This window comes from Euprymna scolopes, chromosome 7, assembly GCF_053919585.1.
Source record: "Euprymna scolopes isolate OS-2025 chromosome 7, ASM5391958v1, whole genome shotgun sequence".
In the NCBI taxonomy this organism is placed as follows: domain Eukaryota; kingdom Metazoa; phylum Mollusca; class Cephalopoda; order Sepiida; family Sepiolidae; genus Euprymna; species Euprymna scolopes.
Window position 1 is genome coordinate 133,607,923 of NC_136488.1, and position 26,392 is coordinate 133,634,314.

Genomic DNA, 26,392 nt, shown 5'->3' on the forward strand with positions numbered 1-26,392 from the left:
AACAATCACGAGGTTCTTTGCTCAGCAACCGAGAAGGCTAACATGCTTGCCAGTCGGTTTGCCTCAAACTCCACACTGAACCCATCCAACCACCCCTTACCTGACTTTCCTATGTGGACAGACGCCACGCTAAACGACCTGAAAATCACCCCTGCTCAGGTGCATGCTATCATAAAACACCTTGACCCTTCAAAAGCATGTGGACCCGATCTCATCCCACCTGTGCTATTAAAAAAGTGCTCAGCCGAAGTAGCTCCAGTTCTCTCCAAACTCTACAACAAATGCCTTAATGAATCATGCTTTCCGGGCTGTTGGAAAACTGCTTCTGTGGTACCAGTATTCAAGAATTCTGGCGAAAGAACTGACCCATTAAATTATAGCCCAATTATCCTCCTCCCACTTTTTGCCAAAATATTTGAGACCTTAATCAACCATGCTCTACTCCATCACCTTACAGATGCTAAACTTCTGACTGACCAACAATATGGATTTAGACAAGCCCGTTCCACAGCAGACATCCTAACTGTAATCTCTGAACGTATATACCATTCACTGGACAAAGCGGGGGAGGGCAGAGCAGTAACTCTAGGTATATCTAAGGCTTTTAAAAGCGTATGGCATGAGGGTCTCTTCAGGAAAATTAGATCATATGGTATCACTGGTAGAATATGTAACATAATTAAATCCTTCTTAGATAAGAGAAAAATCCAGGTTGTCCTCGACGGTTGTACATCTAAACAATATGATATAAATGCGGGAGTGCCCCAAGGGTCTATCCTTGGACCTCTATTGTTCCTGATATTCATAAATGACATCCCCGACAAAATTGCCTCTGAGATGGGTATATATGCTGATGACATCACACTCTATAACAGGCACGACAGGAAAACAAATGAACACATATCTAAAAAAAAATGGCAGAAACACTAGAGGATGACCTGGAATCTGTAGTGGAATGGGGACAAAAATGGATGGTCACGTTCAATGGCGCCAAGACTAAACTAGTTTCATTCAATAATTACAAGTAACCTTCTCTATGTTATAATTAAGACAAGTTTATGGTAGCAAGAAAAACGTGAACACGGAGATTGTGTATATACATATATATGCATATATTTATTCTCGACAAACGAGATGTTAGAAGAAAAAAAAAAAAAAGAAAGGATGGTTAGTATTTACTCGAAGTTGACTGGGACGACGATAAGGTATCGGCCGTGGCGACGTTGGTGAGAAGAGAGGTGGTTGAATGTTTGACTCGTGTGTCGGTGAAATAGCAGTCGTGGCGACGGTGGAGACGATGATTAAGACGGCGTCGAAGACGGCGGAGGAAGCAGCGAACGCGAAGCATGATGTGTTTGACTGGTCGGTCTGTCTAAACTGCCGATTTGAACATGCTGCCCCTTTTTTATATCGAGGCGCGATGAAAAAGTGGCTCGAGAAAGCCTGTGTTTAATTTAGGCGGGAGGCATTGTTATTGGCAGAAAAATATAAATGTTATTTTGCCAATGCCTGCGGAATTGCGCGTAAATCGCCTGAGATTTGTATTTCTGTTTTATAACATCTACCACCTATAGCAATGGCCAACGACTCTTTATCTGAGAGTACATCTTTTAAACTCCTTGGCCTAATGGTCGCAGGAAACATGAGCTGGAACAATTACATTAAAAGCATTGCCAGGGCCGCTACAAAGAAGGTAGGCTCTCTCTACTGTGCTAGAAAACTACTAACACCCAAAAGTATCCTGTACCTCTATAAGACCACCATTCGCCCATGTATGGAGTACTGCTGCCATATTTGGGCTGGTGCATCTGCTGCTAGTCCCTCACTCCTTGACAAGGTTCAAAAGAGAGTCGCAAATTTGATAGGCCCTGAACTGGTATCTAAGCTTCAGCCCCTGTGCCATCGACGAAATGTTGCATCCCTCTGCCTGTTCTACAAGTATTTTAATGATGAATGCTCTGACGAACTGCAAGCACTTATGCCCCCACGACGTGAACACCCTCGACAAACCCGACAGGCTGCTAAATCCCACCCCACGCTGTAGAGATCCCTAGATGTAAAAGATCTTTCTACTCCAGTAGTTTCTTCCCCAGAACCGCTAGACTTTGGAATTCCATTCCAGGTCCCTGCTTCCCCAACTGTACTGACGTGCAGGTTCATGTGTAACGTGAACCGACATCTTGCTGCCCAAATCCCTACACAGTACACCAGTAGTTGTTGCCCTGATAGTAGCCCCTTACACCAAAGTGGCAATTTGCCTTGTTTGGGGTAAAAATATAATAAAAAAACCCAAAACACTTTGCTACTTATAATGTGAGGGGCCTCAGATGTTGGAGCAAGGCCTCGTGCGTGCTGAGAGATCTGGTGTTCCTCAAGGTAGATATTGCAGCTATATAGGAGATCCACATTATTTGTGATGGGGATTGTCAGGTGCTGGTGAACGACTATGATGTTTACTTAGTATATGGCAATACCTATAGCCGTGGAATCTCCTTGCTAGTAAATCGCACCCTATCAGCGTCGGTGAATGTTATTCACGTGGACGATGGCAGGCGGGTAATTGTTGTCACTGTTGCCGTTAATAGCAGTGTGTTTCAGATAGTCGCAGTTTATGCGCCTTATTCCACTGTGTAGAGGGCTTCCTTCTTTCGATGGATGGAGGGCTTTATAGATGATCCAGAGAGGGTAGTCTTAATGGGTGATTGGAATGCCATCCTTGATCCCAAGATAGATAAGGGGCAGAAGATGTGGACGTGGCATCCTACTGTGCCTTCCCATTCAAGTACTTACTTGGATTGGATGTTAGTCAGAAGAGGCGATGTAGACTTCATATCTTGCCCCACGTTCCACTTTTTAAACTTGTTTGGCCCATTTGAACTTGAGCTCTATACCCAAACTGGCCGAATACTGGAAGTTCAACAGCACCTTGTTGGAGCTGGAGGACTACTGGTTGATGGTTACAGAGTTAATCCAGCGGGCATTAATGGGGACAATTACCGGGAGTAAGTGGTGGGTTAATCTCAAAGCTGAGATTAGATGCTTCTCGGTTCAGTACAGCCAATGCCTCGTGCTAGATAAGGCTAAGGCCAAGAAGCGTATAGAGAATAGGCTGACCCAGGCGGTGGAGGAGCGGAACCCCTAGAGATAGCGCTAGCTAAACAAAACCTCAACTGCTTGGCCAGCGAGCAGTACGAAGGCCAGATAGTTAGGGCTAGGTTAATGAAAGTCTCGAACGAGGCTGTTAACGTTGACAGTATTAAGCGTAAGGCTGCTCTAAGGCGGTGTTCAGATGGGTACATTCGAAAAGTAAACAACCTGGGAGGGCATGCCCTCGTTTTGACGTGGGAGATCTGCGAGGGGTTCGGGAGCATCTATCGGAGCCCTTCACCCAACTTCCCAGACCCAGGGTCGAAGAGTTTGGCAGCTATTTGGCCAACTCGCCCCACCTCATGGCAGCTCAAGCAGCTAGCTGTGATGGTCTTGTCACGAAACATGAGATCATTACTGCGTTGAAGCAGATCGGCTGCAACAAGTCTCCGGGGCTTGATGGTCTACCCTACAAATTGTACTTGAGGCTGTCGCCCATGTTGGTCCCTATTCTGAAGGATATATTCAACCATTGGTTTGTCCAGGGTTCCAGGTGACCAAGGAGGTGACCAAGGGAGTGATCACATTGCTGAGGAAAGGTCAACGGCATGGTGTGGAGGAAGATTTAGATGATTTCAGACCCTTGACTCTGCTAAACACAGAGTTAAAGATTTTGGCCAAGGTTCTTGTGAATTGTTTGCAGGTTGTCATCACTGACTTGATCGAACCAGACCAGAGCTAAGCTGTGAAGGGGAGATCGATTCAGGACAATCTTCATTTGATCCATACGATAATAGAGGGGATAGAAGACAACACCGAGGTCTCGCTGATCAGTTTGGATCAATCCAAGGCTTTTGATAGGGTGGACCATCGGTTCCTGGGATCTGTGCTGGAGGCCGCCGGTTTTAATCCGGACTTCCGCAAGTGGATCTTTGTACTGTATGACAGGCCAACAGTAGCGGTGCAAATCAACGGTAAGCTGTCGGAGTCATTCGCCGTCTCCTGGTTTGTTGCCTCTCTTGTACGTCCTGGTGTTGGAACCCCTCCTTTGCAAGTTAAGGGACGAGGCGATTAGACCAGTCCTGCACAGAATAGCTCTCCCTGGAGGCACACAAGCCAGGGTTTCTGCATATGTCAATGACGTCACCATGTTAGTGTCTTGCCCCACAGACATTCAAGCGATCACCGAGGCGCTCGCTCGATATGAAGAAGTTACAGGGGCCGTTTTCAATCGCAGTAAGTCGGTGGGTCTGCGGTTGGGTGCCTGGACCGGCATAAATTCGCTTCCAGGCATCTTCAGTTGGATCGACAGCTCGGTCCGGATCCTCAGTTTGTGGTTCGGACCGGGTCTCCAGCTGGAGAAAAACTGGTTAGAAGTAGAGACCAAGGTCAAATCCTCTGTTATGACTTGGATTCGAAGGAAATTGTCCTTGAAGGGTTGGGCGGAGGTGTGTGCTACATACATCTTTCTGCTCATCCTTTACCGTCTGTCTGTACTTCCCCTCCCTGCAGAACAACGAATCAGCTTACAGGAGCACCTCGACTCACTCTTGTGGAACGAGGGAACGCATTATGTTTGCAGAGAAATCTGTATTCGAAATCCGAGCGAGGGAGGTTTGAGACTGCCTGATCTCCTGCATAACAAGCATGCAGAGAGGTTGGCCTTCCTTAACTGTTCACTGTACGTAACATTCCATGGGTCACTGTGGTTGGAATCTCGTTTTCCAATCTCATATCTGACCCCTCGGTCGAAGCTCGGCGGAGACCGATGGGGGAACAAAAATTCTACGCTGAATGCCGGTCTGCACTTAGAGCATTGCCGGGGACCAGTGTCCTCAAACAGTCTAGGAACAGGCTTTATCGGGAGTTAGTGGGGCGTAGCAAAAAGGAACTGCTAGTGAAGTGGATTGGGATGTCGTTAGAGGAGGCCTGCTCCCAGTGGAGTTGGGCGCCGGGACGAGACTTTCTTACCAACTCGGAATTTTCCTTTACCTGCCGACTTGTCTGGAATGCACTGCTCCTCTTTGACAAACTCCACTTGCGCAAAGAAGAGACCTGGGTCTATTGCCTGCACTGCGACAAAGGTATGATGGAAATGATTGGTCATGCTTTTTTCCGCTGCAGCAGGCTAAAGACCCTCCTAGGGTATATCAATGAGGTAACGGCTCACATCGATGCCAAGTGCCTGCTTGAACTCAACGAGTCATACTTTGTGGAGAACATTGATCCACCGCTGCCTAGGGAGAAAAGAATGGGTTTTCTGGTGATCCTAGCAGTAGCGAGAATGGTCATATGGACTGCATGACTCAAGCGAATCTGCAAAGGGATATCTGTTCCAGATCGGGATCTGATCGTCTATTTTATACATCTACTTAAAGTAAAGATCAGATGCGATTGGAGGAGGTTGCCTCGAGTGGTCTTTGACAGGAGGTGAGTGCATGACACTAGCTTGTGCATCCGACGAGGTGCCAAGTTTGAATTCGTGTTACCACCACAGGCATGGCACGTGCGGTACTGGGTCCTATGGAACCCATCCCTCTAGGTTAGCAATAGAAAATTAAAGAGACTCTTGCCTGGTGGTACAAATGAGATCCGGTCCCCCGATTGTTTGTTTTGGCACTAGAGAACCTTCCGAGGCTACCCTACCATTACCCTACCCTTCTTTTATTTTGTCACTCCTGGTCAACCCTTACTCGGAGGTCGCCTTCTACCACTCCCCATGCCCCTCCCCCTGGTTTTTTGATGCTTTATTTATTTTTTCCCCCAATACCCGATAAGAATCCACTCCAATCCCTACTAGGGATCTCCCCGCTTGTTTTCGGTACCCCAGAAAACAGTAGGCGATCTAACTACTTAGATTAGCTCAGGGAGGGACCTTACTAACAAGGCACTAGGCAATTTTATTTGATCATTTTTTCTAGGTTATTTTCCCCACTCCCCAACACAAACTATTTGTTACCAAATTAAGAACTTTTATTTTTCCAATGAATTAAACTTTTTTCACATACACATACACACTTATTTTAATAAAAAAAAATAAATAAATGCACACATATACACCCACACCCACACACAGAAATTGTAAATATATGCTTTTTGCTAAAACGCTGGGAATTCATTAGTTAGCTTTAGATTCAACAGAGTGAATGAGGTATTGTGGTAAATGTTGCCAGTCAAGAGTAAGTCGCCAAAGACTCCAATTTTTACTTTAATTACAAAGACCCCGCAACACTCCCCTCCCCAGATCTTATAGGGCCTTGTGCCTAAATTTGTTTTGTCTTTTGGACATTTTACTTTTTAAATTTTCAAATTTTATATTGAAACTTTTTTAATTGTAATTTTTCCTTTAAACGGAATAAATTAAATATCAAGATCAAAGTGTAGTATCTGTTCTGGCAGATACTGCAAGCAAAGACCATATCTGGGGCAACCAAGACCTTGGTCAGTGTCACTATCCAACTCCTCTACAGTCTGGGAAGTTGGTCCCCATTTCTCCTTCACTCCTCACATTAAAAATCGGCCTTGTGCCTAATTTGCTCTGCGGGGGAGCAAATAAATACCAACATCTGCCGGTCTAACATTTTGGAACCTTACCTTTGTGTTGTCTCTTGTTATTTATATTAGTCTAATCTCTAACAATGTCTTCTTATACCTATTGTAAACATTTCACAAATTTCATAGTTATCTGAATTTGCATAAAAATAAACTAAATACAGTCCACATTTGCATCCATTAAATATTACGTTTGGGGCACTTGTGCTCTCTACTAAGGCGGAAATCATTCGTTAGGGCATTGGGAGAGTGCATAGCCAGAGCCAACAAATGCAATTGCAAGCCCGAATCGAAGATAAATGCATAACAACGACAACAGCAATATATATATATATATATATATATATATATATATATATATATATATATATATATATATATATATATATATATATGTTTTGTTGTTGAGAAAGTTATTTTTAAAAATTAATTATAAGAAACTTATAATAACGCAAAATACAGTTTGTTTGTTTGTTTTTTTAAACAAAATAGACACCTTTTTATTTTTAATACAACATGAACATAATGTTTTTATAACATATTTCTGGAAGTAAAATAAATATAAGAAACTTTATAATACACGATAGAGTTCTTTTCTCTTTTTTTTTCACAAAACAAACATTTTTTTATTTTTATAAAGGATGATCATGCATTATCGAAATGCGTGTGAATTTTGAGAAAATTATTTTTGTCTGTCTCCATTTCCAAAACTCAACATGATCAGTTAATTTGCTTACAAGTAAACCCTCCACATACAAGTATATAAATATCTAAAAAAAATATCTAACTCTAAACCTCGAGTTTATGTTGAATTGTCTCCCTTGTTGACTCTTTAAGTTTCATGGAGATTATTTTATTAATTTTCTTCTTGCAAGATAAACAAATGAGACAGAAGAAATGCATAAAGGTAGGTTTTGTTTTTATTAACAGTCACCACTTATCAAGGCCCGAAAGCCACTCGAGGATAAGAGTTAACGAGTGTAAAGCGATCACTGAGATGGTCGTTAGTGGTGGAAATTAGGTCCAATCATTATCGAAATTGTTTTACGATTGATTTTCAAATTCGAGTTCAAAAAAGCCTTTTGTTGTAAATCTTTAAATTTGATGCAAACCAAGCAAGAATTCAATTCAATGTGCTTTTATTGTTTCTTAATTCTTAGATTTTAAAATTTAACTGTTGTCGAAAATGTCATCAGAAATATTTTCTTTTTTCTTCCCGTTTTCTTAATTTTTAAGCGAAAGAAGATGCTCCAAACATTTTTTTAAACCAAAATAAGTTACCTTAATGAGTAGATGTTTACTTTAAACGAAATAAAAGTCATAGACAAGGGACGTAACTCTTACATGATTGGAGAGAACATTTAAAGCATCACACCGAAATTCAAATATTTGTTTGTGAATGAACTTTTAAATCATTCGAAAGCTTTAAATAATAATAACAACTATCCGTATAATTTAAAGGTACTTGTGCAGCTGTTCTGTAGAGTTTGTAAAATTATGGCTTACTGCTAGGCACCGCTAAAACGGGAGGGGGGCAGGTAAGTACTTTTTGACGGACCGTCTTTTTAAAAATCTACCAAAAATGAGGTAATTATCCAATCAATACGAAATTTTCAGCGATTATTAAGAGAAGAATGAACTTTATAACAATGTACTTATTTTTCATATATATATATATATATATATATATATATATATATTGCTTACAACCCACCCCCGTGTTTCAAGGGGGTTCTAAATATGCTTAAAATAATCATCTGAAACTGAACAAAACATTGTCTTGTTGTAAGGGACAGGATTATAGATTAAAAAAAAAAAAAAAAACTTGTTTGCATACCGAATTTTGACGTCTGAATATCAGAAATTCGATTGTGTTTAATTATTCCGCTTTTGAGTTTTGAAGTGTGAAATTCAGTGAATATGTTAAGTAAAATAATTAATTTAAGTTAAGCAAAACAAAAAAAATAATTTTTTGAATATTTATACGATAAAAAAAACCATTTTAAAATCTTTGATAACTAAATTAACAATTTTTTTTAACAAGTCGAATAATGCATGACCATTATTAAACAGGGAATGCTTTGAAGAATGGATACAAAAAAATCGATAAATATTGTGCCCTTTGTGTTAAAAATATCATCATTTTTTCGATCCCGTTTGAAAACGTTTACCGCCTTTCAACTACGGTGGACCAAACGCGCTGAAATAAATTTTTTTATTCTGCTTTAAATCCCCCCCCCCCATTTTGAGGAGCCTGACCTACATACACATTAAAAACCAAACTCATACAAATGGTCACCCATCTGGTACTGGCCAGCCTCTGCGTTAATAATACATTGAAATTTTTGTCACTGAAAAATCAGTTTTTTTTTTGGCTTATTTGGTCTTCGGTAGTTTTCTTTTTATCAAGTACAAATGTAAACATTGTCTCAAATCGACGCGAAGTAACTGGTTGCTTATATGAATAAGTGGAATTATTTGAAATCCAGGTACTTATAATATTTTTGCATATTCTCATAGAAAATCACCCTAAATCTTAGTTAGACAAGAAATAAACAAATTAATTCTTTCAAAAACCTTCTTTTTTTTTTTTAACTATATATATACGTTTTTTGTGCAAGACAAAAAATGTCAATTGTTAACTTTTGGGGAAATTTTAACATTTAAAATTTAATTAAAAATAGTAGAAAAAGTTTTACATTATTCTGCTTTCTATATGATATAATTCAGGGTTTTATCTTTCTGGAAAAAAAAGTTACTCAGAAATAATGGATTTTAATAAATGTAATTTCGTTTTAAAAAACAACAACAACTTGATTTTTCGGCCATTTTGGCGGTGTCTTCTTACTGCTCAAGCGTGAGTGAAATACAGCCTCCCTTCCCTTAGTTTGCTGTCTTTTATGTTCAGTAACTCACCACTTCATGTGGCTTATCTGGACCTTCTCTATAAAACACATCATCTTCTTGCATCTTCTTCTGGTTTCTCTGAACCAGTAGCAAAGATAGCACACCTTTTGTTTCTTTGAGGTGGTATCATTACTACTACATTCCCTTTTGATCATATGATTACACATGAAACATCCAGGAGGTGGTCTTTTGTGCTGTGTGCTTCTTTGCGGCGGTACAGTTAGTGGGTCTCCCTTCAAAATGTCATCTAAAAAGGAATCAATTGCACCTATGCTGGGTGCCTGTTCACTTGGTCTCTTTCCAATTTTCTTTCACTTGCAATCTTTGAAGACATGTTAGAACAGACTGTTGGTGGGCATGGTCCTACTATGCGTCAGATTTTTCACATGGCATGGCATTCCATTGATCAATATGTTCTGTGTACTGGTAATTCCAGTCACATGTCTCCCTCATACCTTGTGGTATATCATCCATGTGGAACCTTTACTTGGTCATCCGTTTTGAAGACTGATAATTGTGTGCCAGTGCTGAAGCTCTATTGATTCTTTCCAGCTATATATGGTACCGATAGATCATGTTGGCAGGTACTGTAACAGAAGATACGTCATGCTTTGGCATGATGTCGTATCTGTATACTGCTTCTGGCATAATACATCATTTTCAAGCTGCGAACATTTTTAATGTTGTGTAACATTGCTCACAGATGACATTATCAGAGGAGACGTATGCACAGCAGAATCAAAGTCAGATTCTTCACTCATTTAGGAAGGTTTTAAACAAACTGCTCTGAAAGGCAGTGTCATTATCTGTCAGAATCTCTGTCAGTGGGTCCTGCTCAGTTCATAGAAGAGCATCTTCAGCTGGCTGAGTACACTTTTTGCATCTTGTCGAGGAAAGCATTACCAGATGGCAAACCAAATGAGCTTGCAGTCAATCAATATAAAAAAATGGACTCATTGCAATGTATAATATTCAGCACTATTTGGTTCCATGTTTGTTTAAAGCACCCTCTTACCAGTGCGTGGGTGAGGGATTGACTGACTCTCTTCACATTCTCTGCCAATGGCTTTCACAGCAGCCTTAGAAACCCCAGTGTCAATCTGTTTCACAAAGAAATGTCTTTCTCACACCAGGATGACCACGTTGTCTTGAAAATCTCTATCTGGTCAAATCAGACTGAGCTCATGGATGAAAGTAGGCAGGTTGCACAGGCTCAGTTTTCCTCTTAATTGCATCAAGCCACCTCTGATGCACTCTCATTAATTGATCTGCCTAGTTTGGGCTAGATTTGAGCAAAGATACATCCATTGATAGTAAGTATACCTCCACCAATTTTCTTATGTCAAGCCACCATCAAATGAGCATCTTAATGATAGGTTTGGGTAATACTCTGACCCTGCCGATAAAGGTATCGAGGATCCATTTATGGACACAGGCAGAATCAGTGAACAAATGTAAGGTGGTCGTCTTCTAGAGGATTATCAAGTTTATTTCTTTAATAATGGAATTGTGTTCAATGGGGTTAATATGATGGAAGTGCCTTTCTGGACATAACCAGCAAGCACAATCTACCACAGCGGCATCATATACCGATGATACACTGGTAGTGAGAGAGATTGCATCAACTCATACTCTAAGATCTTGGCCAAATACACACCATTTGCCCCACACTGGGTCTTTTTTTTATACTCTGGTGATAACCTCCTTAATCATACCATTAAGATGGGTATCATTTACTGTGTCATCTCCCAAAGTGGTGATGGCAGATGCTCTAGGCTTTATGAATGCCATGGCAACACAAAGCCCATCACCCACTAGAAGATGCCCAACTAACTTGCCATATAATGAAAATATATTGTCATGTAATGACACAAGAAATTTTGGGGATTTTTTCCCCTCTTCTCCATTATCCTCTCTTCAGACCTGCAAACCAAACACTCATGCACAATCCTACAGCCTTAGAAAAATTTTCAGAGCTGGACATAGTGTGACAATGTGTTTTAGTAGTCTGACAGGGAATGCATGAATACTGGGTCCATTGGCATATGTCCATATTGATATTAAACCAAAGAAAACAGGTAATTATCAATTTGACTGTTGTGCATTTTCAAAGGTGCATCAAATTGTGAAAATACAAGAAAATTCTCTTCCAGCAAGTAAGATCTTGGATATGCAACAAATAAGTTTTTCTGAAAATGGAATTGGTACCTTTTTCAGTAGAATAGTTAAAGTAGACATGAAGTCAAACAGTGATGTATCACTATCCTGTCCCAGGGCAATGTAATTATAGTCCAGTGGTTGATTCAAGTGGTTGAGATTATAAAAACACAGGAGCATGCATCAGCTACAACATTTCATTCACCAGGTAAATATTGAATATCTGCAGAATATTATGTAACAAAATCTATCTGCTGTAATTTGTTCAGATTATGTTTCCTCGAAAAAGATGATGTGAAGGAAGCAGTTAAAGGTTTGTGATCAGTGAAAATAGTGAATTATCTCTCTTCCAACATGGAACAGAAATGTTTTACTGATAAATACATAGCGAGTAATTCACATCCAAAATGACTATATTTACACTGGAAAGTGTTTAGCTTGGCCGAAAAGAAGGACAGTGGTCGAATTTGACCATGCACTAACTGATGGAGTACAGTTCCAACAGCAATGTCAGAAGTGTTCGTTGAAAGAAGTTTAGCTGTTGGGTTGGATTTGAAGCCCATTTGGAAGGGTGAAAAAATGCCAGGGCTTTGTCTATGAGAGACAAGGTTTTGTACCCGTGTGCAGCAACTCAGTAAGCTGAGATAAGTAATTTGAATAGTTAGTAATAAAACAATGATAAGAGTTCACAAGTCCAATGTAACGTTGTAGTTGATGCAAAGAGGTGGGTACAGGAAAATCTTGGATTGTTTGCATTATTGACGAAAAGTGAATAAATCCAGATTTATTGATTCAGTGTCCAAGGAAATCAAGAGAATGATTGCCGAATTTGCACTTAACAACATTGATTTTTAATCTGAAGGATTGTAAGTAGTGGAAAATCTCAATTACCTGAGCCAAATGTTCTTGCTGGGAGGAACCTGCGATCAGTATGTTGTGGATATATGAAAAAAATGAAGGTTAATTTGCAAAGTACTTCAATAAACTTTTGGAAAGCTTGAGCTGCATTATGCAATCCAAAAGGTAGACATGTGAATTCATACAGCCCAAAAGAAGTATAGATTGCTATTTTAGGAATATCTTCTTCTTTTTGACGGTTATTTGGTTGTAGGCACTGGCTAGGTCAATCCGTGAAAACATGTTAGAACCAGATAACAAAGAAGAAAAATCGTACAAATGTGGAATCAGATATCTGTCAGGAACAGTGGCTGCGTTGAAAGTGCATTAGTCTCGACAAGGTTTCTAGCCTCTCTTAGATGTCTTGGGAACCATATGAGGTGGAAATGACCATGGGCTATTTGATAGCCATATCATCCTGAGATCCATCATGTACTGAAATTCTGAGTAAGCAAGAACCAGATTTTCTGGGCATAAACGGTGAGGTTTGGCATGCAAGGGAGCACCACGAGATGTGATGGTGGTGTACATTATGCTTGATATCCTCCGTGTGAGAAAATGGTTGGGTGAGCACAGGAAACTGTTTCAACAGGTTAACAAAAACTGTATTTGATAGAGTTGCTGTGAGAATGCTTTGTGTATCACAAGAAAGGATACTGCATTAGATAGGAAGAGATGTCCTCATGTCAGATAAATGATGGTTCATCAGGTCAACATTGAGATTAAAATGTGAAAGGAAGTTTGCGCCAAGTTAAGTGTCTTCACATTGATGATGATAAAAATCTAAAAAAACGTTGACTGAGTCCAAGGTCAAATGTGAGTGATGAGTACCGAACATGCGGATGGAGCTGCCATGTATGGACTGCAGTGAAAAGGAGTCAGCTGCTATGTTATGTGTGGGAGGAATCACACTTATAGCTGGACCCCTCTACAGTTTGATCTTGTTGCTGTCATGATGAAGCTTTAAAATAGCCCCACTGCATAGGTCTTTCAGCAAGATGATGTATGTAGAGTTAACTCCTTGGTTCTGAAGGGCAGTGGACAGTGAATCAAACTCTAAAGAGTAATCTTAATTCGTAATCCACAAAGGCACAGTGGGATCTTGTATCCACTGGCTTTCTCTTGCAGTTAACTATTATGGTCGATATATATATAAGTAAAAAAACAACACCAACTTTTAAAACATTCAGATTAGAAGTGAAAAAAATTGGAGAATAATATGATGGAAACAAGAGGGAATAGCAAGAAAAAAATTTGGGCGAGTGGTGTATTATGAAGATACTAAATCAAATTACTAGTGCTTCTTTCGAAATACTATCTCTAGGTGATTGCCTATTATGTAACCAAGAATGACTGGAGGTGAGGGTCCAAACTTTCAAAATAAAAATTTTACAAAATATGTTTTGTTCATTTAGTAAAGTTTCATTTCGTTTTTTTTTATTATAATTAGGGCAACCTAAAATTGCAATTAATGCTCAATGAATATTCTTATAATGTAAAATTTAAATATTTTGATTTATTTATGAATTTTTTATTATATATGAGGTACCTTTAATAAGATCTCACACTTTTTCGTATGGATATTTTTATTTTATTTCGTATGGACATGAAGCTCTAGTCCCCTTGAAAGTAATCTCCTCCAGCTGCAATGCACTTACTATACCGTTCCAACAATTTATGGAAGGCCCATGGAAGTCTTCTTATGTGAGTGTATCAATGACCCTTATCATAGCCTCTTTCATCTCCTCAGTTTTCTCATGACAGCCTCTTAAGTTTTCCTTGAGCTTAGGGAATAACCAAAAGTCACAGGGAGCAAGGTTTGGACTAAAGGAACCGTAAAGGAACTGTCTTGATGCCCATCTTGGTCAAATAGTGTGTAACAAGGATGGAGTTGTTGACTGGTGCAAATTTCTGGTGGAAATGCCACTAACCCGTTTTGAAGAGCCTTTTCTGACAGAATCTGTTCCTGAACTTCCTTAAAACCTCACCATAGCATTCCTTGTTGACTGTCTGTCCAGTGGGAACTCAGTGCATGCAGAACATGCTCATGCTATCAAAAAAGGAATCATCATAAGTTTATGGGTGGATTTGCTCTATCTGACCTTGTTGGGTCTGTGGTAGCCAGCATGCTTCCATTAGGAACTCTGCCTTTTGATCTCTGAGTCATAGCAGTAGATCCAGCTTTCATTGCAGATCACCAGAGCATCAAGAACTGCAGGATCTGAATTGGTTAGCTTGATCATTTCTTTGCTGTTATGACAACATATTTCTGATCTCTGAACACCCCTGGGATAAACTTCCTGCAAATCTTTTGCATCTTTAGTTCCTCGCGAATAATTGTGTACAGTTCCCACACTGACTTCAAACTGTGCACTTATTGTTTCTATAGATACACGATGGTTCATATCTCTGAAATTCTTTATTTGACCAATCAACTCTGGTGTTCTGACTTTCTTACTCCTCTATTTCTTATACTCCATCACAGACTCCATGCCTTCCTTTAATCTTTTATGCCACTTAAAAGCTGATGCTTGATTTATGCAAAGTTTCCAAAAACAGTCTGGAGCATTCCATACGTTTCTGTGGCATTTTTTCCAGGTTTAAAACAATCTTTTATTGCATATCGTTTTTCTAAAATATCCCCAGGTTCAAATTATATTTTTTAAATTCACCAGCTGAATTTAGGGTGTATTCCAATGCCGTAGGCTTTAACAGAGTTTTCCAATTTCTTCTGTAGCTGTTCATTTCAGTTATAAAAATTGGTTGCGGTGATAGCATAAGATGTATAGCAATAACATACTGAATTTTCACTGGTCTACAACAATTTTAAATGCCTGTACAAAAAAGTTTCGAAATTTATTTAAAGCACCCTGTAAGATTGAAAAACATTCACCTGCTGTTTAGATTTAGTAAGTAATGGAACAGCTTTCAACAAAACTGAATTTGCATACAAAATGCTCCTTATTAATTAGTACAACATGTATTGCTGAATCATTTGCATACAAATACATCTCTCGTTCATGTTAGTATTATGAAACTGTTTGTGCAGCTTGTTTAAGGGATGAAAAAATCCCTAGTGATACCCGTTTTTGTGATGTAATATCTAATACTTTTTATTTCTTTCCAGATAACATTTACAGTGAAGAGTTCACCAATTCACAGAAAGAACATTTAAGAGAATTCCTTATCTTATGAAATGAATGTGTTAGTATTTTTTATAATGTAAGAAACACATAGAAACACCTGCTAAAAAGTGATTTCGACATATTAGCATTTATAAAGGAACAATGCAATAAACCTCATGTTTGTTATATAAGCATTTTTGAATAATTAAATTATCACGAAGAATGAATTAATTCATCTACAGAACAGTTATTTCTGAGAACACAAAGAAACAATTTTAAAGAAAAGTGAATTCTACATGTTAGCATTTAGAAGGAATGAATAAACCTTATCTGCATTTTCAAATGATACCCCCGTTTAGTCTCGAGACAATGAATACCCTTTGTAAGGGTAGTTGCGTGTGTAATTGTAAGGCAAGAGTTGTACAAGCCTAAATCACATAATATCATACACATCACAATTTCCATTTTGTCATTATTTCATTGTAAATATAAAGTCATTATATATTTTATTTAAAAAAAAAAAAAAAAAAGGAAAAGCCATTGTATATAATTTTATTGTTAAAAAAAAAAAAAAAGTTGTACATATTGTCATCTGGTGCTCCTAGAGTGAATGCGGTATTGTGGTGATTGCAACTAGTGATAGGGAATAGACAAGTGGACGACCCCCGACACCCATCTTCCCTCCCACACCCTTTCTGGCCTCATGCCACATTTAAAAAGAATTAGTTGCCTGTTTTATATAATTTTAACCCTAAAATTCTGTAAAATTTGTGATTTTTCTTCTTAAATAAATATTTAAATCACACCTCTCCTAAATCGGCACTGCTTGAGTCCAATGACAAGGAGAAGTGCAAGATGATTGGAAACAATATTGGATTAAACACAGAGTACATCCAGCACCTGGAATTCACAAATAGTCACCCATTTCAGTACTGTCCAGACTCAACATTGCTTAACTTTGGTGATTCTAATAATTCTAATGCACACCTATGAGCATATACATCACTTGATTTCCCTCCAAATTTGAGAAGTATGTAATCTTAAGTATCATCCTCAGAAATGTGTCAGCATATGACTGTTAATAACTAATTTAACTGAACAAAATGAGAAAATCCTTGTAACAGCACAGATACACATATTGCAGCTGCCTGCAAATGACCAAGTCATGTGCGAAGTGACGTTACAGCAAGGAAAAAGTAAAAACATAAAAAGAAAGTGTGTAGACTGATGATCACGATCACATTAGAGACATGAATGACATCACAGACAAGACCAGAAGTCATGCATGGCCGGAGAATGAGGAATAAAAAACTTTTGTTAAAACCTGAAACGCCAAGTTTATTTTCTTTCCATTTCTTAAATTTCTTGCTACATTGTAAACATGTAACATTATAGCCTTATTGTATTTGAGATTTGAGTTTTAAGACACTTCTGGCTTAAGAAAGCATGCAAACCAATATAGGAGAACCAACATATTCTTATGAAGCATGTTTATTTGTGTTTACCAGAAAAGATAGTTTAAAAATACACATCTAAAGACCTATTTCTTGTGAAATGTGTGGATTTGTATTTAAAAGTAATTCTTATAGGGGTTTGTTAGAGCAACTTGGCATGACGATACTTTTCTCTAGAAGTAAACCCTGACTAAATATTCAAAATCACATAGTATTTGCAGCCCAAATAAAGTCGCCTTTCCATAGCTAACCCATGTTAGGTTTTACAAGGAATGGTGCACTTACTCTATGTGATATTACCTCACGTAGTAGTATGAAACTGGAAAGTCTATCAGACTAGATAAATTCTCATCCTGGAATCCAGTACCACTAAAAGACCAAAATGAAAGATATACTACAACGTATGAAAATTAGTTAATTGGGGGATAGGAAAAGTATGTTCTCAATTTTTTACTAACTCAGTGTTTGAGAGAGAACTTTAATGACACATTCGAATACCTATGTATCTCACATAAAGTTCAAGTGTTAGCCCCATGTAAACTTGACTGAAGTAAAATAAAACAAAAAGCGAAAGCTTGAATGCCTACTAGACAATGTCCCAGAGTGTCTAAAGTCTCTCTGTACAGAGGTTTGTCAGGAGAACCTCGCATGAGGATACTTTGTCCTAAACCCTGACTAAATATTCAAAATCACATAGTATTCGTAGCCCAAGTAAGATCTCCTCAGTATCACTAACACTGGCTTTAACAAGGAATGGTGCTCTGGAAGTGATGTTACCTCAAGTAACAGCACAAAGTTGGATACTTCACCAGACTAAATGAATTCTCGTCTTGGAATCCAATAAGACCAAGAGAACACAAGAAAGATATAACATAACGTATATAACTGGTCAATTAAGGAGATGAAAATTATTATTTGTAACTTCTTTCTTCAATTGGTGTTGACTATTGTAACAACCTGAACATGGATACTCTACCAGACTGGAATCTAATTTAAATCAAGACACCATAAGAACATATTTAAATGGTTCTTGACATTTTACTATTAATAAATCAATGTTTGAGAGGTAAACTAGAACTTTGGTGTAATATTCGAATATCCATGTGTCTTATATCAAGTGTTAGCGCCATTTCCTGATAACTTTGACTGAAGTAAAATGAAACACAGTGAAAAATATTTTTCTTGTGAAATATGTGGATCTGGATTTTCAGAGGGTTCTAACTTGAAAAGACATTTACGAACACACACAGGTGAGAAGCTTTATGCTTGTGAAATATGTGGTACCAGATTTTCACAGAATTCCCACTTAAAAAGGCATATTCGAACACACACTGGGGAAAAACCTTACTCTTGTGAAGTATGTGATTCAGCATTTTCAGATTCTTCCAGCTTGAAAAATCATGTACAAATACACACTGGTGATAAACCATTTTCATGTGGAATCTGTGGGACTACATTTCCACGAAGTTCGTATTTGAAAAGACACTTACGTACACATACAGAAGAAAAATTGTATCGCTGTGAAACATGTGAAGCATCTTTCTCTGAAAGTTCTCAATTGAAAAGACACCTGCGAATACACTCTGGTGAAAAACCTTGTTCTTGTGAAGTGTGTGGTTCAGGATTCTTGCAGAATTCTGCCTTAAAAGAACACATGCGAACTCACACGGGTGAAAAGCCTTATTCTTGTGAAATATGTGGGTCCAGATTTTCAACTAGTTCTGGCTTGAGAAAACACAAGCAAATACATGCTGTTGAAAAACCTTATTCTTGCGATGTATGTGGGGCTAGATTCTCACAGAATTATAACTTAAAAAGGCATAAGCGGAAACACACCGGTGAAAAGCCTTATGTATGTTTGGCATGTAGATCTGCATTTTCAGATTCCAATGGCCTGAAAATACACATGAGAATACACACAGGAGAAAAACCTTATTCTTGTTTAATGTGTGGGTCAGCATTTTCAGACGGTTCCCATTTAAAAAGACACATGCAAAGACATTGGAAGTCTAAACAAAAAACAAAATAGCACCTGTTTTTTCTGCATTGATTAACTACAAGTCTCCCCAAGAGCTGCTAGCAAGAGTCACAAGCAGATTTTACCTGTCAATAACTTCTTATGTAGCTTCTTGACATTGAGGCATATAGCAAGCAACCCTATTGTGTCTCTGTTAATTTATCAGAAGATTAATTACTGACCTATGCTCATGTCAGAAAAGAAAAACAATGGTAAAAAAATAGACCCTCGATCCCAGAAATGCTCAAATTATTTATTATTGGCTTCAATGATGAAGTCTTGTCACCGACAAAATTACTACTTCAATTTGTAAAAAGCTGATTTGATATGTTATCTAATTTACTCATCTTCATCTCTTAAATTATTATTACACTGTAGAATGATAACATTGTCGCCTTAGAATAGACATGATTTTATTTTAGTTTTGATGAAAACTTGTTTTCTTTTTTGTAGCAAACCATCTACTAGTTGCCCACTTATGTACAAGTTGCAAGAGTGATAGGAGCTTTCTGTCATGCCTGAAAGTGACACAATGTTCAACAAGCGAGATGAGAGATGCACTGCTGTACAACTAATGCTCTCCACTGATCCAAGTTATGACAACAGGATCATTGTTAGCACCCTCAAAATGCATCGCTGGATTGCCACGAATAACAAGGATGATGAAAAGCTTTCCGACTATGTTTATCATCATTTGTGTGGCTTTAAGTTAAAGCTACATCATACCACCTCACATCTTCGAAATTGGCTTGAAAGTATAGCTGAATGTGCTGAAGAGTGTGGTGATCCCCTGGTGCAATCAGATGGCTGCTGGCAGACCCTGGGCGTGGCAGCAGGACTCGGTGCCAGCCCACAACACTTCAGTCTTGGCTTCAAAAGGAGTAATACTATGTTGTACCCGTCTCTTATTGGCCCCTTTCCTCTTCCGACCGGAACCTGCTGGACTACTTCATTTGGTCATATCTCGAGAACATCACCAACATGACTTCCCACAACACGAAAACCAGCTGGATTACCGCCATCTGCCAAGTATTTGCTGGCTCCTGCTGGAACATGCATGGAAAAGGCATGCTTCCAGTTCTGGGACCTGTATTTAGGCAGTGGTTGAGGCTGATGGCAGTTCTAGTACATAATAAGGTTACCTGAATTGATTTTTTTCAATAAAAGTTTAAAAATAAAGCTGCAGTGTTGTTTTTTTTAGTGCGACAACGTTGTTGTTTCACTCTGTATTCCCTGTAAACCACTGTTTCCTCAGAAGTTAAAATGAATTTATTGTGAGATGATATAATTATTTTGGAACTATTTATTTTGATTAAGTTAATGTATGGATCGCTGATATTTTGGATGTTTCTTTTAAATGTAGTTTTATATGTTTTCCTCATGAAATAATATATACTAGCAGGGAACATAGAAACTCCATGGAATCAGAAATATATTTGATCAATAAATATATTTTGATAAAATTGACCATTTTTCTAGATAGTGCAAAAACCTTATTTTTGCAACAGGAAAACCAATAACATGCAGTAAATATGAGTTTATGACCAGTTCTATTAAAATAGTGTCTATTGTATTTTAAATATAAAATTGACTTTAATGAGATAAATTAATAAGTACTAATAAATACTCAGAAAATAATATTATGCTGCATAGTTCAGTCCAGTATCTCTTGGCAGACAATGTTCATGCTTATTTTACCCTATTTCCTCCAAATGTTCCCTTTTTTATGTAACATGTTTCTGACTTTTTTTTTGGTAAAGACTTGTTGCGTATCAAAATTACTTTCCCACCTATTACAACAATGTTCATATATTTTTATTATGTTATTCAAAAACGAGGCTACATCGAAGTAAGATCATTCTTATATTTTTGTCCTGAGTTGCCATATTGCCCCTTTTAAAGCAAAATTTCAAGAATGTTTCCTGCTTTGAAGCAGCTTGGCTCTCAAAAATGTTATTGAATCTTTGTCAAAGCATAACATACGAACTATAAATTTTCAAATAATGACTAGTTTAATTTTTTCTTAATTTACAAAATAATTTGATTTTAAAGAATCGCGCATTTTCAAGTAATGATTGCTTTAATTCATTCCTAAATTTTAATTCAATAAATGTTTTATTAATTAATATTTTATCTAATGTATTTGTTTTATGTTTGATTTATCAAAAATGTTTCACAAACTTGATCAAAACACAGAAAAATTCTCTGATTGCCTCCCCTTGTTATGAATGGAACGCTTCTAAAATGTAAAATGTAAAGTAAATTTAATTGATTAAAAAATAATGCTCTTTCTCTTCAAGTCATTTAATATTTTATGACTACTGATTATTTTGTTTCTTTGTAATATGATTATATGTAACTATTTCCACAATAACACGACGCTACTGCTCACAAAAAACATAATAGCCACAGACCGGAAGTCCTACACCTGTGTGTCACCCTCATTTTAACTCATCAGTACATAAAACAAATACATTAAAGTAACACAAAATAAAGCATTACCACTAATGCATCTGAAGCCGGGTAAAACTCAATTCTAAGACTTTTGGTTTGTAGCTTTCATGGTTTGTGCACTGCAGTGTTGCTTGATTATAGAAATAATTATATCCATCATCTCACATTATATATGTACAGAGTGGGGAAGATCAACTTGTTTATTGCTGGCTTATTTGGAATTTAAATTAGCAAGTTGCTCTGCCCCAACCTGTGTATATATATATATATATATATATATATATATATATATATATATATATATATATATATATATAATCCCCAGCACAGCTGCAACCCAGATTGAACTCATTACACGAGTTTGTAGTGGAATTCAAATCTTCTCAGTAGCTGAATACTTCGCCAGGGCTATCAAGGGTATTTTTATCATGACGCCATCACTAGATGGGGCGTCTACCACAGCTTAAGAGAGTCCCATATACCCCTGAGAGAAGTATAGACAGCGCCAGTTTCTCAATCTGGTATTTTACCTCGCGGTATATACAGCGCCTTGCCTTCCAAAATGGTCACCCATCTGGTCCTGGATAGACTCAATGTTGCTTAACTTTGGTGATTTGGTAAGAACCTGTGGGTCAACATGATTGTGCCGTATATATATATATATATATATATATATATATATATATATATATATATATATATATATAGAGAGAGAGAGAGAGAGAAAATAATGTCAGGATGTCTGTCTGAAAATGTTTCTCTTTTTATTGTTTTCTAAATTATATTCTTTTTTTACAGAAAGAATATAATTAAAAAAAAAAACTTAATTTTTTTCTGAATGCTTGTGTGCGATTAAAAATAGGGCTGTCAAAATATCACGTGACTTACACTCTATACTCCGTGTGGTAAAACCTGAACTTACTGTCATTGCTGGAGCCATGCATCTTCTTAAATGCATTAATCATCAAGCTTTGATCTTAGCCAACGATTATAATTCTCCCCTCATTACAGTAGAGCCTCTTTTTAGCTAGTCTACATAGCCTTCTTTATCTAGTCCTGGGTCAATTCACACAGAAAAAAATATATCTGGCATGTTATTGATTAGTTTATTCTTTCAGGTTCCTGCTATAATGTACTTCTAGCGGCTTTGGTGGCTATTTCCGCGACTCAAATATTTATTAGCGTTTAAGCTTATCAGTTGGAATGTATCCAAACTCAAGACTTGGATGTGTGCAAATAGTTTCTAATGGGGTATTCAAAGGAAGGCGAAACCCGATTCTACAATTTCCGTACTGTAGCTTTCATGATTGATGTAGGTTGCAGCAATAACACATATTCATGCTTTCCTCTACGTTTGTGCTTTTATCATCCCTTTTCTAAACGATGGCTGCTATGAAAGGAAATGGACTTAAAAATTAATTGCCTGACCCTTTATTCTTTTAACGTGATAAAATATGCAAACATGATTCTGAATTATTGTTGACATACACACTATTATTTGACATTCTTTTCAATCTTTATATTAATATAGTTTTTATCCTTTTGTGTTTTTATGTGAATTCATATGTTGGTGAAAATGCTGATCCACACATTTCATACAGATAAAGTGTTTTCATATATAAGATGAAACTATTTTCTTCTGGATAAAACAAGTATCACACTTTTCATATGTATATGGTTTGTCACTTATTTTTACATTTTGTCATTTTTTCATTGAGGATGAGGTTGTTTGAACATGTTTTTCCACACATATACACACCCACACGTACGCACGCACATACGCACACACACACGCACGTATGCACACACACGCTAACGTAGACACATATACGCACACATACGCGCACAAGTACACACACATGCGAAACGTCACTTCCTTTAGAGTGAAAGCCAGACATGCGCAGTCAGAACACTGACCTCAGTATAAAAGTCAACAAAACCTGTTAACTTCCCTTTTTCGTCTGGACCAGCGTTCGAGCTGCTTAGTTGACGAACCGACCACACACTTTAACGTCCCTCTCCCTGCTACTGTAATGTGGGGCAAGCACAAGCACACTTAATACGCTTTCCCTCTCCATGAATTGGATTGACTTACTCTCTCTATCTCCCCTTCGCTTTGGCCCATCGACACAGACATGTGCGCAATGCTCTACTGAGTTTAACCCTTTCTTTCTACAGGCTTGCTTGCCGCTATGCGTTTCTCTATTGTATTCCCCTTTCCTTCTACGCACATAGTCGTCAACGGCTGAATGAACACGTGTACACCGAACACTTTCATTTCTCAACAAAAAATAAACGACATGTTTATTTTATTCCAGCATTTGAGTTTTCTGTTTCCTTCATTCAATTCGTTTCATTATTTTTTCTTGTAGCGAGTTAGGGTATTTTATATCCTGGTTCGCAACAAGGTTTACACTGGAAAATACATAAATATTTGAATATTTCATTAAAGTTCTCCTTTACCTCTAAAACATTGAGTTAGTAAAGTAAAGAAATTGAGAACATAATTTTCCCTTTCCCCAATTGACCATTTAATTAAGTTATAGTATATTTTTCTTGTGGTATCTTGGTTTTACCAGATTCCCAGATAGGAAATCATACGAATCTAGTTGAGTACCCGACTTAGTTCTGTTACTTGAGGGAACATCACTTGCAAAATTTGTACCATTTCTCGTAATAACTAATGTTGGTTAACCATACTGAGGAGATGTTATTTGGGTCTTGAATACTATGTGTTGTTTCAAATTTACTTACTGTGAGAATGTTATACTACACACATCTCTTCAAAGAGCATTGATTACCAAGATCTGTCTGGTTCTCTTTGTTCCGTCCTATTACAATAGGGGAATTGTTTGTTTTTTTTAATATTTCCCTAGCAAAGCTTCTCTTCTTTAATCGTTATTTCATGGTGGGTTCTCGAATATCTAGTTTATTTCTGTAACATTCATAACAAAAATAACAAAAATCAGTTTAGAGTCAACAACTCTAAAAATATATATATATATATATACATACATACATATATATATATATATATATATATATATATATATAACTACTTCATTTACTCACATAAATTTAATATACGAAAGTATAGATTTATGCGTAAACTTTAAGTATTTACTTCAAAAGTGCTCAATACGTAGGTAGAGCTAGTTAGTAATTTATAAAATATATATGGCGATTAAGCTACACTGAATATTCTGCGTTTCATCCACTATAGGATTCGTCAGGCTTATGGATGAAACGCAGAATATTCAGTGTAGCTTAATCGCAATATATATTTTATAAATTACTATATATATATATATATATATATATATATATATATATATATATATATATATATATTTCTCTTGCATTTGGTTCACCGAGTGTATTCACTAGGTAATTTTTGAAATTCTTTTTTCATGATCCCTGTTATCCGTATGGTTACTGAAACGATAAAGATTTTTCTGTGATTCCAATTTCTTTGCTTATTTATAGTATGCGTTATCATTTAACTAAAAGTCTACTCTCTGAAAATGCTAAACTGATACATAAATAACATTAATAAAAGTAATTCTTGTCATTACTGATATTAATCTTTAAGAGTATTGCTCATTAAGCCTTGAGCTTGGGCAGCCATTATTATTCTCTTCTGGTCATAGAGGAACAATTCTCTTTAAGCAAGTCTACAGGGTCTTTCTTATTTATATATTCTTGGGGCAGTTCACCCAAAAAATATTTGGCGCGCTGTTGGTTGGATCATTCTTCCAGTTATCTACAATGGTGTGCTTCTGGCGGCTTTGCGTTTCACACTTATTTGGAAGACAGTCTTGTCCCAAATGTTTGTCCAATTTTATAATGGAGTTTGTTTTACTAGCTCTAGTCATTTATAATATATTTCTTTACAAGTCCTCTAATATTGTGTGCCTATGAATTCTCTTGTTTTTTTTTTAATATAATCTCTATCTCTACTGTTATTTATGTAAAAGGAACTTTTGTGTGTGCCTGTGTGTGAGTTTGTTTCCTATGAACTCGAAAACGGCTGGCCCTAGTTTTATGAAATTTCACATGAAGGTACTTTATGTGTATAGCAGTGTTCTTAGATAAGTTTTGTATTGGAATGTCTTCAATAAGTATCGATAATCGGTATATTCCAATGAAAGAAGGAACAGACAATTTGGACCAAAGTTAACACCTCATACAGCCTAACATCACAAGTGCATTAGAAAAGTTTTATTACCAGACAGCTGAAAGGTCCATATAAAATCGACAGTAGGTACTTTGATATGACAGGGGCGCATTCAAAATGAATATTTCTGTTTAAAACACAATTGCATCATGATACTTGATTTTTTATTTTAAACATAAATTCAAACCATTATCACCATACAAACAGTAAGGTCCTTTGATATGACAGGGACGCGTTCGAAATGAATGTTTCTGTTTAAAGCACAGTTGAAGCAGGATATTTTACTTTTGTATTTTAAACTCAATTTAAGCCATTGTATATACAAATAATTTTATAAAATCAACAGTAGGTTCTGTACAGTGCAATATAGACGACAATGTATTATGGACTGTCACTGATAGGAAGTTTCCTACCTATACACTGCAATAGGCCCCCAACTAGAGCAGCCAATCAATCGATTTGTTTGAAAAATGGACCATTTCATCGAGATTGATGACAATAAAAATATAGGAGTGTGAAAGTTTTATTGATCATCATTCAATTCCAGGCAACGTCGGGTCTCCCT

General features: G+C 37.2%; 1 protein-coding gene across 4 annotated transcripts in view; it reads left to right on the forward strand.

Moving 5' to 3' along the window:
- LOC145279961 (uncharacterized) overlaps positions 1–20,375 on the forward strand; it is a 52,206-nt gene extending 31,831 nt beyond the window's left edge. The window contains exons 1-3 of one of the 4 annotated variants that reach the window (XM_080131562.1): positions 7,449–7,546; positions 15,728–15,853; positions 19,650–20,375. In XM_080131562.1, coding sequence (XP_079987688.1) covers positions 19,711–20,181 — 471 coding nt within the window. In that variant the 5' untranslated portion in view covers positions 7,449–7,546; positions 15,728–15,853; positions 19,650–19,710 and the 3' untranslated portion in view covers positions 20,182–20,375. Of the gene's footprint in view, positions 1–7,448; positions 7,547–15,727; positions 15,854–19,649 lie in introns of those variants that run through there. The other 3 variants (XM_080131564.1, XM_080131565.1, XM_080131563.1) reach the window with 3 other exon arrangements.
- Positions 20,376–26,392: the final 6,017 nt, after the last annotated feature.